The 14,014-nt window shown below is 37.0% G+C and overlaps 1 protein-coding gene across 2 annotated transcripts in view; it reads left to right on the top strand.

Annotated features, from left to right (window-relative positions):
* The window catches only part of LOC102234162 (collagen alpha-1(II) chain), a 51,922-nt gene that overhangs the window by 18,963 nt on the left and 18,945 nt on the right, over positions 1-14,014 (top strand). For both annotated transcript variants that reach the window (XM_023324908.1, XM_023324907.1), the window contains 15 exons: positions 4,593-4,691; positions 4,858-4,902; positions 5,297-5,395; positions 5,574-5,627; positions 5,790-5,897; positions 6,175-6,228; positions 7,340-7,438; positions 8,656-8,709; positions 9,820-9,918; positions 10,177-10,230; positions 10,604-10,657; positions 11,016-11,069; positions 11,197-11,250; positions 12,332-12,376; positions 13,120-13,218. In XM_023324908.1, coding sequence (XP_023180676.1) covers positions 4,593-4,691; positions 4,858-4,902; positions 5,297-5,395; positions 5,574-5,627; positions 5,790-5,897; positions 6,175-6,228; positions 7,340-7,438; positions 8,656-8,709; positions 9,820-9,918; positions 10,177-10,230; positions 10,604-10,657; positions 11,016-11,069; positions 11,197-11,250; positions 12,332-12,376; positions 13,120-13,218 — 1,071 coding nt within the window. The remainder of the gene's footprint in view (positions 1-4,592; positions 4,692-4,857; positions 4,903-5,296; positions 5,396-5,573; positions 5,628-5,789; positions 5,898-6,174; positions 6,229-7,339; positions 7,439-8,655; positions 8,710-9,819; positions 9,919-10,176; positions 10,231-10,603; positions 10,658-11,015; positions 11,070-11,196; positions 11,251-12,331; positions 12,377-13,119; positions 13,219-14,014) is intronic.

Raw genomic sequence — 14,014 nt, 5'->3', positions numbered from 1 at the left:
ATGTGAGTTTTTGTGACTAGTTTAATATCCCCTGATGGAAAACTGTTAAAAAATATCTTATTATGTGCTTCTGTGATTCCTTGGGGAGGGTTGTTTTTTGAGAGCTGCTTTTTCTCTCTTAAGCATTTATTTATTACAATCTCATCTTACTGTTTCTTCTTTGCTGCTTTGAACCTTATGAGGAAAACTTTGAACTGACTCCAACATAGAAAAAAAGTTGGCTACGGTACAGCTATCTGAACCTCAGCTGAATACACTGAACTCCTGAAAAGAAAAAAAATGACAGTTTTATTTAACTTTCTTTATTTATAGCTGAATCTCCTGAAGTGTACATTTTTATTATTTATTTAAAGAAAAAATGGCATGATGATATTTTGTGTAGGGCTTTCATCCTCATTTTTGTGTCAGTAAAAATGTAGACACTAGAAATAACTTTGTCAAGGTGAAAAGAAACCTGTCTGTTCAATATAAGTAGTTTTGCACACAAGTGTTTATGTCACAGCATTAGGGCGGCAAAATTTGTTGCTATTATTTTCATTTTAGTACTAAAGGAATTCCAACCACCACATGCTGCATACCAATAGTAAAATGTTGGCCCCATCTTCACAGAAAGAGAGTTCCCAGTATAACTTTTGAATAGAGGCCCAAGTTTTTTCAGTGCTGAATCAAAACATCTGCTACATATTATCTACTTGGGTTGTTCAATTTTTATATTAATGTTCTGAACCACAGTCATGTGAAAAACTAAGTACACCCCATGGTTTAGTAGTTGGCATCTATAGACTTTGTTAGTTTCTTTCATTTCTTTGGAGAAATCTCATCTCATGATACTTCAGTTTTTATAAAGTTAGCTGGCGTTAGTTTATGCATAGTCGTCTAAAAGTCTTGTCACTGCATTTCAATCTGGTTGAGGTCTGGGCTTTGACTAGGTCATTGCAAATCTTAATATTTAATGGGGGTTTTTTTCAGCAATTATGTTATAAATCTCCTTCTATGTCTTGGATTGCTGTCCGGCTTAGGACTTAGTTAGGGTTAAGCTTAAGCTATTAGACACTTTGCCTCACATTTGACTGCAGAATAATTTAGTAAACAGCAAAGTTAATCATCTTATTAAATGACTACTACTCCTCTTCTCTGTGGCTGAAGGATGATCCCAAATCATAAACTCCACCACCATACCTGACAGTAGTCATTGGGCGATTGTACAGAATTTCTCCATACACATCAAGTGTATTTTGGCCAAACATTTATACTTTGGTCTTGTAACCTAACATTTCATGGTTCATTCAGATGCAAGTTTGCAAACGAAAATCATGTTGCCATATTCTTTTGCGTAATAGAAAATTCTTTCTTCTGGCAATCCCTCCAAATAAACCATACATGTTCTGTGTTTTTGTAATTTTACCATCTTAAACCTTAATATTTGACTTCATATTTGAGCCCTGAACCGTGTGAGATGTTCTTAGGTTTTTGTTGGGTTTTTTTGCTAATTCTATGAGCTGTGTTTGGTTTGACCTTGGCGTGAATTAGTTCCTTACAACTGTTCGTTTTGCATATATGAATAACCTTTCTCTCTGTAGTATTAAAGACTTCATTTTGTTATATATTCCCAAAAGTTCCCATGTTTTCCACATCAATGGGCAACAATTGTCAACAAAATGAAAGGATGAATGGTAAGGAAGTTACAAAAAAAGAAGAGGTGCCAGATGACTGAACAAGTACAGCAGAGGTTGTGAGGCAAAGTTGTTTGATTTTAATAGATCAGGAATATATATGAAAGTATTTTTTGTTCAGTTTCCTCCCACAATTTCTAAACAAATATGGACAATCCAATCATATAGAAAGACAGATTCAGTTTTGTGTTATTATTTTTAACATAATCTAATAACATTCTGTTGATTTTGTCATGTTTGCTGAAAGATATTTGTCCAGAGAAGTATTGCATTTCATCATTTCACAGAGTGCTGTATGACAAGCTGGACACAAAGGAAAGAGAAAGGGAATTATTTTAATTGGATAAATAATAACATTAGGTTCAACTGACATACTTGTGATTAAGAATGAAAATAGGAATGTGCTAATTAGTGAAAGAAGTGGGCTGAGAATATGAAAAGAGTACACTGAGGAGCTATATAATAAAAATGAGAGAGAGTAAAGAGGACAGATGGAGGAAAGTTAGAGATTCAAAATGTTTAGAGATTTAGTCTGGAGGAAGTGTGGGCAAACATGAAGAGGATGAAGAGATTACAGAGATGTGTTGAGAGAGAGCTGTGATCTTTTTCAACAGATGGTTTAACACAATCCTAGATGGTTGGGAGATTCAAACAGGGAACAGATATCCAATTTTTGAAGAACAATAGAGGGTTGAGATTGATGAGTGTTGTCTTTGTGGATCTAGAGAAAGTACATACTGCACTATGAAAAAATATTTTCCTCATTATAGAAAAGGTGTGTTTATGAAACAGCAGTTTCAGACACTCAAGTGATGATTGGACTGAGGGAAAAAAGTAATCCAAACCATGACCCTATGTGAAAACATAGTTTTTGTTTGGTTAGCCAAATATTCTGAAGAAATCTTAGATGAGCAAATGTATGGGTACTAGAGACTGTTCCGATATTAACATCTGTAGAAGAAATATCTAGATCAGGGATCGGTAACAAAGTGCACGATCCATAAAGGCAGATCTATTCAGTCTTATTGTATGCCTTGTGCTTTGAGCGATGTCATGCTTTATTATTTATTTTACATTATATTTAGAATGTCTAATTTCACTATCTGAACTATTTAAAAGAAGATTTTCTGCAGTTTGTCAGTTTCAATTTATTTATTTTATATTGGCTGTTATAATTCTAATTGCACTGACTGAACAAAGTAAAGTTATATTGTTTTTGCATGTTTGACCAAGCTTGTGAAGCTATTAGTGTATTTTAAATGTGCTCTACTGGGATAAAGTTATCAAATTAATTTGTAATTCAGTACATTTATATGTGTGTTTAAAAAAAGAAATGTTTTAAGTTGAATCAGCTGTTTTTCAGTATTGACTATCGGCCAGTACTAAGCCTCAAATATCAGTATCGGTATCAGAAGTGAAGAAAGTGGATCGGTGCATCCATAGTGGGTAGAAAGGGAGAAAACAGTGGTACTGCATTAGGAATGAGGTGATCCTATGAAGTGTATGATGAAAATGCAGGACATACACAACGACAGTGAGAAGGTGGTTAGGTATGCTGGGGTGGTGCATTTGGTTTGAATGGTGATGCAAAAGGGATCAGCTATGTGTAACATTTTGCTTGCATTGGTGATGGGAAGGTAGACTGACGAGGTTGCACAGCTCCGCCTATTCATTGGCTAGAATGTATGGAGACGACATTATCGTCTATGATGAGGGTAGGGATCAAACTGATGAGAGCCTGGAGAGGTGAAAAGATGCTCTGGAGAGAATAGGAATCATTAGAAGCAGTAGCACTATCCACTGTACTGTGCTTTGTGCTTCAAGTTTATTCTCAGACCAGAGGAGAGATCAGAGGCTTTAATAACAAATTGGCTTCGTCAGATATTATTTGAAACTGCTTGAAGAGGAGGAAGATTAGGATTAGGATGTTTGGTATGTATGGATTTAATTAAAGCAATCTGTGAAAGTCTTTCCAATTAGATGTGCTGATAACTTCTGATGAGATCACCTGATACATTGATGCATGGACTGAGTTTCACTTTTTGGTTTGCAAGAATAAGCAGTTTAGGGTAGCCACACATTGCTGTGACTATGGTCTCTCCAAAATCATTTTGTTCTTTCTGTTGCCATTTGAAAAAAGATGAGACTGAGAAAAAACGGCTGCTCCCAGTGGCGCTTTCTGATATGGGCGACATGGGCAACTGCCCAGGGCGGCATCTTGTGGGGAGCGGCATGAGCCCAAAACCCTACACCAAGCAAATAGAGTTATGCAGATGCAGAACCAGTTTTGTACTACTTCATTGTTAATTACAAAAAAGTATGTATATATATATATATATTTCCACACCTCTTTAAAAAACTGAAAGATCTCTTCTGCTAAGTGGTTGATCCTGAGCTCACGTCCAAATTAATAAATCCTGAAATGAGCTTAAAAATGATCATAAACACTTTTAAACACGTTTGATATATTAGGGAGAATAACTTTAATCGAGATTGTACTTTTTTTTCTTCTCTTTAATTAAACTTTTAGAACAGATGATTCAACAGATAGACCTGTCTGTTTTTTAAAATCAGTAAATAACTAAATGGTTTTCTGAGTGATAATTGAGTTAATTTGGAGCACATGTAACTGGTTTTGAATGAAATCTGTGTTTTCTCTAGATAGTGTCCTCATAGGGCAGCGTAATTTGTTAACATACAGATGAATAAAGATTAAAGTTTTGTTCCTTCTCTAAATTCCTTCTCATAATAGTTCATTTTCATTGAATGAACAATGAATGCCAAGTTTTCTGGTACACTTCAGAAATATTTCTTTGTACTTTTAAAAGGTTATCAAAATTCTGTAAAATTAGGACGATCAATTGCATGTGGTCAACACAAATTAATAAATGATTGTCCTTTTGTCTGTGTTGTACTTAGGGTGAAGCTGGTCCTACTGGCGCCCGTGGTCCTGAAGGAGCTCAAGGATCCCGTGGAGAGTCAGGCACTCCTGGGTCATCTGGACCCTCTGGTGCTTCTGTAAGTGATTCCATAAACAAAAATTTTAAAATAAAATTTAAAATAAAATGGCAATAAACCATATTATTAATTCAATAAACCCTGACTCCAGTCAGTTCAAAACACATTTAATTATGAAGAGGATTTATTTTAGCATGTTTGCTTGTTTTGTCTCTTTTTCCTGCAGGGTAACCCTGGCACTGACGGTATCCCTGGAGCTAAAGGCTCAGCAGTAAGTTTTTTTTTTTCTTTTTCTGTCATTTGTGTCCATTTCTCACTGTTGTTTGGCCAGAGTGCAAATTATGTTTTACACTAGAGTTGCACTAGAGTATGAAATACACATTCTGATACATCTGAATCTATAATACAGGTATCTACATTATAATAGAATCAAAGTCCTTTTACACAACCCTTGTGTAAAATAGAGACTGAACATCACTTACTTTCAGTCATGTTTTGACTGCAACAATTTAGATGAGTAATGCTTAAACACAGATAAACATAAGTCTTTACAGTCACTTATTTCGCCTTAACGTACAGATCAGTGATAAAAACAGACAGTAAACAAACGTCTTTTTGATCATTCAGCCAGTCGACTTCACTTCCTTTTCTCTTTCTCTCTGTAGGGTGCTCCAGGTATCGCAGGTGCTCCTGGCTTCCCTGGACCTCGCGGGCCTCCTGGACCTCAGGGAGCAACTGGACCCCTTGGGCCAAAAGGAACATCTGTACGTACTTCATGACTCTATATACTTTATTGGAGCTCTGTTGTTTAGGAACTACCTGGCTTCTAATTTGGATGACAGTACAGAAATTATGTTCGCTGCTAATTTTTCTTTCAGAATAATTAATCTGGAAAATGTCGTCCCTTTTTATTACTTCTCTTTATCTCCTCTCTGGATTTAGGGAGATCCCGGTATCGCCGGATTCAAGGGTGAAGCTGGACCAAAGGGAGAAATTGTGAGTTTTGTTTTCATTTTACTCATTTTGAAAGTAATTTTTTGTTTGTTTTAAAGCAAATAAGAAATGTTTTGTTCCTTCAGACAAGGCTTTTAATATTTAATATTTTTTCTCGCTCCATTTTGATGGTGGTTTTTCTGTACAAATTGAATTTGTTGACAGGGACCAGCTGGACCTCAGGGAGCCCTTGGCCCTCAAGGAGAAGAAGGCAAGAGAGGACCCAGAGGTGAGCCTGGTTCTGCTGGACCTCTTGGACCTCCAGGAGAAAGAGTAAGTATAAAAAATCTAATTAAACGGGATACTTTGAAGAAAATACAACAAGTTCAAAGTTTAAATTTCTGTTAAATTAATACTTAACCTTTTGTTCATAATGCATGCCATCATTACATCATGATAATGACATAGTTTCAGGGTTTTTTTAACTGATAAAACAATTTTAAACTTTTCTGAGCTTACTCTTCCTGACTTAATTTGGGTCCACCTGGGAATCTCGTAAATATATATTTTATTTGTGATAAAACCATTACTCTGATTGTTTTCTTCATAGGGAGCTCCTGGTAACCGTGGTTTCCCTGGTCAGGATGGTCTGGCTGGTCACAAGGTGAGCTATGGTTACAAGGAATATGCAACGAACATGATTCTCAACCTGAAAACCAACAGTGTGGGGGTGCTGTGGTGGCACAGGGGCAAAGCACAACCCACATATTGAGGCCTTAGTCCTCGTGGCGGTAGTCGCAGGTTCGATTCCCGGCCTGGCGACATTTGCCGCATGTCTTCCCCCTCCCTCTCTCTCGCTGCCCTCTGTCGAACTACTTTCAAATAAAGGCCACTAGAGCCAACAAAACCTTTAAAAAAGACAGAGAGAAGACATAAATTACATTTGAAAAGAATAATTTCTATTTGACAGATATCATTTCATCTCAAGCAATATTTAATCTTTACTGTGATCTACCGTTTGTTAACTGGTCTCAATCGATCTCAATTTGCAAAGTTGACAACTCGGAAATGATTTGTTAATTATTGTCTATCAAACAAGAATCAGCAACATTTTTGTCATTTTTTTATTGTTCCCTTCAGAGCATAGATTGAAAATGCTTTATAAGCAAATTAATATTTTACTATTATTAAAAATACTATTTGTTGTAGTAGTAGAAATAGTAATATATCAAGTCCCGGATGAAATTTCTAAAATATAATTTTACAATTCTTCATAATTCTTAGATCAAGTTAAGTTGAATAAAGCAGCGTATAACTAATTAAATAACAAGGTTGGTGATTTGGGTAACAAGTCTCTTGACACCTCAGAGTTCACTGATCTCAAATCAGGTTTCACTCCTGAGTTAATAAAGATTAAGGAAAATGTTCCTCTCCTGTTTTATTTGGATTTCACTCTGATTTTTACCACCATTTAATGTAATTCTACTTTGTGGCCACCAGATGGAAGCATAGTCCACAGACCCACCATGCCTATATATGACCTACATATGCCATATCACTTAGGCCTTTGTCTCATTTAACATTATCTTCTCACAGACAGTTTAATTTAAAATAAAATGAATCTATCACAATGTAAGTTTCTCATCTTCAGTAGATCAATAAGGAACTGCTGAAGAACACTCTTAACAGGAAAACGTATTTCCTTAGAGGTAGAAAGAAAATTGTGCCACCCAACAATTTAGGCCTAACTGAATGACTTTCTTTATTTTCTACAGGGAGCCCCAGGTGAGCGCGGACCCCCTGGGGCCAGCGGTGCCAAGGGAGCCACAGGCGACCCTGGCCGTCCTGGAGAGCCTGGTCTTCCTGGTGCAAGGGTAAATTACGCTTACAGTGTTCTGTCAGTTCACACTTCACAAATCCCCCTGGTTAAATCCTAATTAAGTCTTATTTATAGTTCATCACCTAAACATCTAGTTTACAACATGACCTATTTTTCATTCATTCATCATTTTAAATGAGATAAAGCCTTTAAAGGCTGATGAATGATGTCATGCTCTACATATTGGCTCTACAAATAATTGGCTCTACATAACCAATTATTTCATTTAACAGTATTTGCAACCATGCTCCTGCAGCTTATTTACATTGGTTAAATTATTTTCTTCTCTTCTCACTGACAAATAAAAATATCAGTAAAGCTGCTCTCATTCACATTCACGTAGCACTTTATTCAAATCCTGATTCTGCTACAGTGGAAAACAATTATTTTACATAATTTAAATACATCTGCAATGTTGTTTTGGTTGTGCTTGTTAAAACAGAACATGTAAATCTGCTGTGTTCTCACTCCCTTCCTGCAGCAGGCTCCACTGTGGAAACAAGTGAAGCTGGATTAAAGTTTGGCCTGAAAGTCTCTGAAAAAGCCAACATATTCCTAACACTTACAGCTGCAGCAGGAAGTGTGTGCAGCAGAAGAGCAGCCATATATACAAACTTGAGAGTTAGCCTCACTATCTTAGCATTTAAGTTGATGTCATGTTAGATAAATAAAAGCAAATGGTTATTTTGCATTTAGGAGATAAATAAAAAAAGGTAACATGTTATAAAATACAATCCATTAAGCAGGTACAATTAAAGTCACAAACTGACTTAATGCAAAGTTTTGGTAAGGATTTCATGTGTTTGTCTTGACTGTTTGTCTTTCTCTCAGCTTTTTTTATTAACTCTTTTGGATTGTAGCTTTCAAATTTAACAGGTAGACAGGACATATAAATCAAGCTTGTTCCTCAAAGCTTGATCAAAATGAGTAATTTTAATTCTCTCTTGCACAGCACTTTTTCTAGCTCCTGCAGTGATTAAACTGCTTCACACTTGCATAAACACACCGTGTTGTAGTTACCCTCCTTTGCTCTCATTCACATGTCATTTTCCTTAATTATTGAACTGCTGCTTCCTGCATAAATTACCAGTCTGAAGTGTAAATGCTGTTTTCCACAGGGATTTGTTTTTTCCTACCAACCCTGTTTTGTGTGTATTTTAATAGAGTCATCTCTTGGTTCATTTGTTTTTTGTTTTTCTCGATCTCTGACAGGGTCTGACTGGTCGTCCTGGTGATGCTGGACCTCAGGGCAAAGTTGGGCCTTCTGTAAGTGCAATTTTTTATGTAACAGATGTATGAATGCATTTCAAGATTTTTTTTTCTTTTTAATTGTTAGTTCATTGGAATTATTAGCTATAATATTGACTTAAACAAAACCTTGAAGTGCTTTAAAACTAAGATTTAACAGAAAAGACAATTATCTTATTAATTTTGGATGAACTCTATGTGCTCCTATTTATGACACTATTGTTCCATTTCATTATTTATAACTTTATTTCTCTTTTAGTTAAGAAATAATCACAGAAATCTTCAAATCTTGAAATGCAGTTTAATGTATTTGTGCACAATTTTCCAAAACCTTCCTATGACAGTATATTTTCAATTATTTCGATTCTAAACACTCTTTGGACCAACTCAGAACAAATTGTTGGCAGATATTTTTATATTAAGACATAAAAATACATTTGCTTACAAAATGATCCCTTTTATATAATTCCATTTTGCAACCAAACACAGTAAGGTATGAAACAATGCAAACTGAAATTACAAAAGGCTAAAATGACCAGAAAAAAGAAGAAATCATAACAAATAACATTTTTTCCCCAATAATAAGCTTCTTTAAAGTTGTAGCAGTCTTCCATAAACTCACATTGTCCAAATTAAATGAGAGGTGGTGAACATTTCCACTTACACACTTTCATGTCATTTAGCCCCGTAGGAGCTGCAAACAATTGCAAGGTTTTGTCTCTAATAGAAGGACTATATCATCTGCTAAACAATAAAAGAAAATGTAATGTGTTTATATTTTTTCTAAGCAAAAAAATAATAATCTGTCAGCCCATGCATGTGGGGGTGTGTGTGTTTGTGTTTAATATCTTATATAAAACAGCCAGGAAGGGATTTGTAATTCAATTTTAACTGTACAAAATGTGAACAGCCATTATTCATCTGCTTTAATGTGATTTTTGCCACAACCTTTACATGAAAACGCACTAACAAATCATTCTGACTCCGCTCAGACATTTTCTATCTTCGTTTTGATATTTTCCCTCAACATTGGCTTCATGTCACTGCAACCTTAGCTTTTCTGTCACATCTTAAACATTTCAATCTTCATGCGCTGTTTGTGATTTTGATTTGATTTGAATTTGCCAGGGAGCTCCAGGTGAGGACGGACGTCCAGGACCTCCCGGCCCTCAGGGAGCCAGAGGACAGCCTGGTGTCATGGGGTTCCCTGGACCCAAAGGAGCAACTGTACGTATTACAAGCAAAGTTAAATGTGTCCTCTATGTGACAAGATTATTTATCTGGTCATTATATGACCAAATGATAGATGACTTTCTGAAAATCTATTCCTGAAACAAAACCATACAGCAGACTGGATTAGCACCATCTGACTTGCTCTGCTGCACCAACATATGCAACTTCTCCCCTCTATGAATAGGTGCAGGACCGAGCTCGGCCGCAGTGGCATATTGACTGACAGGTGCTTCTTATTTTTACTGTTAACAGGGTGAATCTGGCAAATCTGGTGAGAAAGGACTGGCCGGAGCTCCTGGTCTGAGAGTAAGTTGATGTTTTCTGTGTTAATTAATATGCAAAAATTTATTTCTGAGGATTTTAAGAAATCATATACCATATAATGTCTGCTATAAAGTACCTGTATAGGGTAGAATTTCTTTCACAAAGATCAGTATGAAGTATTGATTAATTGTGGAAGGCAACTATTTTTACATTATTTTCAGTTCAAAGCTCAGCATTTTGCATAGCTTCTATTGCAGGGGTGAATTGCATTTATCTGTCATTTTCTATTAAACTCTGACTCTGCTAGAGAATTGTGTTAAAAAAGCTCAGTTATACCTCTGAGATGTCTGTCAGCTAATAGCATCACCTTTGGCTTTGGCTAAACTCATGATATCTATCTTTTCACTCTCTTCAGGGTCTGCCTGGAAAAGATGGAGAGACGGGCGCGGCTGGACCCCCTGGCCCTGCTGTATGTATTTTCATCCCCCCACCCGACTCTGTTCAGCTTCAACACTGATGCTATCTCTTCCTTTTCAAAGTCTACACTTGGAAACATCATTCAGTATCCCAATTTCCCCAGACTAGGTCTACAATAGCTCTGTCTGGAACAAAAAAAATCCTTGACACTTATGTCTGAGCATTATGGGATGGCAAAAGTGACTCACAGACCATCAGCCAACATTTTTTTCAAGGCATTAATATAGTATAGTATATTTCACCTAAAAGAATATTTCTCAGGAGATTCATGACATCATTGTGACATGTTTTGATATTTTTTCATCATCATAAAAGTCTACATGAATTGCATTAATTGACTGTGTGTTTAGGGCCCTGCTGGGGAGAGAGGAGAGCAAGGACAGCCTGGTCCCTCTGGTTTCCAGGTAAGTCTATATTTAATTTATACTTAAATTCATTTATTCAGCTTTTTGAATTATACGGGTTGCATAGTTAATTTCCTGGATTCAGGAGTTCATTTACCAACCATTTCTTCTTCTTTTCTGTGTGCAGGGTCTTCCAGGACCTCCTGGCCCTCCCGGTGAGGGAGGCAAACCGGGAGACCAGGTTTGTAAAATTTTTTTGGGTACAGCTAAAAGGTCACAACTTACCCAGTAACACAGGAAAACAAGCTTTGTATGGAATTTGCAGAAACGTTCTTACATCTTCCTGTATACCAGTGTATACTGGTTTACACTGGTTTACAGTGTAAACATGCACGCCATCTAATTAGTGACGCGCATGAATGGATGAACGAGATTCCCACTGTCCCTAACTCCCATCCAGCGAAACCACAGCCAAGGAAACGGGCTTGGCAGAATCAGCGGGGAAAGAAAACCCTGCTTGACTCTAGTCTGACATTGTGAAGAGACATGAGAGGTGTAGGACAACTGGGAGGTTCCAGCCGCCGGTGAAATACCACTACTCTTATTGTAGTGGCACTAGGAGAAACACTAGTGCCAGGAGAAACACAAGTGACACCACAGAATTTACTCTAAATAATAATGTGTGTCATGGGCCCCCAGATTTACTTACAGAAATGAATAAATCTGTGAGCATACTTCTTTTTTTTTCTAAAGCTATGTTTAAAAAAAAAAGTTCAAACTGTCCTTTTCTAAACTCCTGCTGCAGCTAGCTGTACTACATTGCAATGCTGGCTTGTATATAAACAAATAGTGGAGATTTAGTTTTAGCCATCACTTCATCAAGTGTTTTACAAAATATGTTAGAATTTGCATCCATAAAAAATTTACTTTTGCTGCAGCTTAGTATTTCAACGGGAGAGTTTTTCTGCTCTCTCCTGTTGCCTCAAACGGAGGTGGCTGCTGCCCCTTACTTTCCATGCTAATTATAGTGCCAGGAGAAACAGCAGCAGTTTTCAGTCAGAAGCTTAAACACAGTTCATCTGTATCAGACACCGCAGCTGCTCTAACTTTAACCAAGTTCTGCCTAAAAGGTTTTGACACCATAAGCAAAAAAATAAAATAAAATAAAATAGAAATAGACTATATTTTTTAAAAGTTATCAAGTACCTTCTGTTAACATGAGTCCGAAAGCATTTATATAACAGCAATATATTTCTACACCCAATAGTTGTACTGTTGACATTCAAACATCCTGATCTTCTGCTGTCTGCTTGTCTCTCTAGGGCGTTCCAGGAGAAGCTGGAGCTGCTGGTGCCACTGGACCCAGGGTAAGTCCCTTCGATTTCACTTAAACTGGTCGGTCAGGTGGTTACCACAAAGGGTTATAGAGATGTGTCATTAAAAGGTTATGGTCAATTTCTGATATCTGATTTTTGACAACTTTTTACCTGCCGATTATTAGTTTGGCCAATTTCAACGCAAAAAGATATAAGAAAAGCCTTTGGTTGTCATTAGTGATATTACAAGCAGAAGCAATGTCATATATTTTGTGTGTGAGAGAAAAATCACTGCAAAACAGGGATATTTCAAAGTAAGAATTGCAGGATTTTAAGCTGTCTTTAGCTTATTAATATTAGCCTGGCTAGAGTGGTTAACATTTCTTGGTGAAATAGATCTTTGCTTTAGCTCTCAGATTTCCAAAAGGCTGTAGATATTTTATGATGAGGTGAAAAACTCAATATGTAACACTGAACAAACTTGCTAAAAGTCCTGCTCTCTCTCACTTTCCGACAGCCTGAATGAACATGTTTTATTTCCTGCTTCTGACATGTCTGCTCTTGAGTTCATTTGTAAGCCTCTGCCACTGAAAATAGCTAACTTTGATTGTTTTTCACTCAGTAAGGGCATCCAAACTGAAGAGACTTGCCAGGGGGACATGTCAGCTCATACATAATGTGGCTTCAAATCAATAATGTATTTTAGCTTTTAGTTTTCTTATCCATTTCTGGCCAACAGTTGATTTTTCTGTGTGTTACTGATAGTTTTTAATTGCCACTGTGCCCCTTTTCAGGGAGAGCGTGGTTTTCCAGGAGAGAGAGGAGCTGCTGGACCGCAAGGTTTGCAGGGACCCAGAGGTCTGCCTGGAACTCCTGGAACTGACGGACCCAAGGTGAAGTTCAGAGTTCAGACCAGGATTATTATCCAGTACACAGGTTTCGATCAGTTGCGCCTACACAGCTGGCAAATTAGGTATCTGTATCACCCCTAACAGCCGACACAGAGCGACCTGAGGAGATGAGTGACTGACTAATTACATTTTCTGTTTTTGTGTTTTATATAATATCACGTTTGGTGATTTCCGAAGAAAGTTATTGGGAGAGTTACCTCACCCCAATCTAGTTCTTAATTGTCTGGTGATTTGTCAGAAGATGACAGTCTAATGGAAGTCTAAATTACCTCTGGGTCATGAAACAGCACCCCCGTTCAGTATTCTTGATGACGAACATTTCATTTCATAAAAGGGAATTAACTTTGTGGTGCCTTAGTGATTCCGAGGCAGCTCTTACCAAATTATAGCTCATGGGTTTGACGTTATTAACAGGGGTTCTAAGGGAAAAACTCTGTTGTGTTTCTAATTGTACCCTGAAATTCAAAAAATAATCCAAATTGAGTTTGACAAAGCATCCCTGCTGCACAGTTTTTAAAACCTGAAAAAGTTGTTTTACTTGTGCAACGGTTAGAGTTCCAGCAAACGTCCAGACTGGGATTGATGTACTTCTGGACCTTATTAATCTCTCCCTTTTGTTCATATTTCCTTTCCTAGTTTATGTACTGTCCAATCCCATCAGCTTTCATTCTGTCTCTGCAATAAAAACAGGAAACCTCAGTTTTTGAATCGAATCATACGTTTTTGCATCTCTGTCAACTCCTTCTGCAGCAGTAATTTGTCACTAGTCCATTGAGGG

Source organism: Xiphophorus maculatus, chromosome 20 (assembly GCF_002775205.1).
Source record: "Xiphophorus maculatus strain JP 163 A chromosome 20, X_maculatus-5.0-male, whole genome shotgun sequence".
NCBI lineage: Eukaryota > Metazoa > Chordata > Actinopteri > Cyprinodontiformes > Poeciliidae > Xiphophorus > Xiphophorus maculatus.
This window is presented reverse-complemented; position numbering and strand designations above follow the sequence as displayed.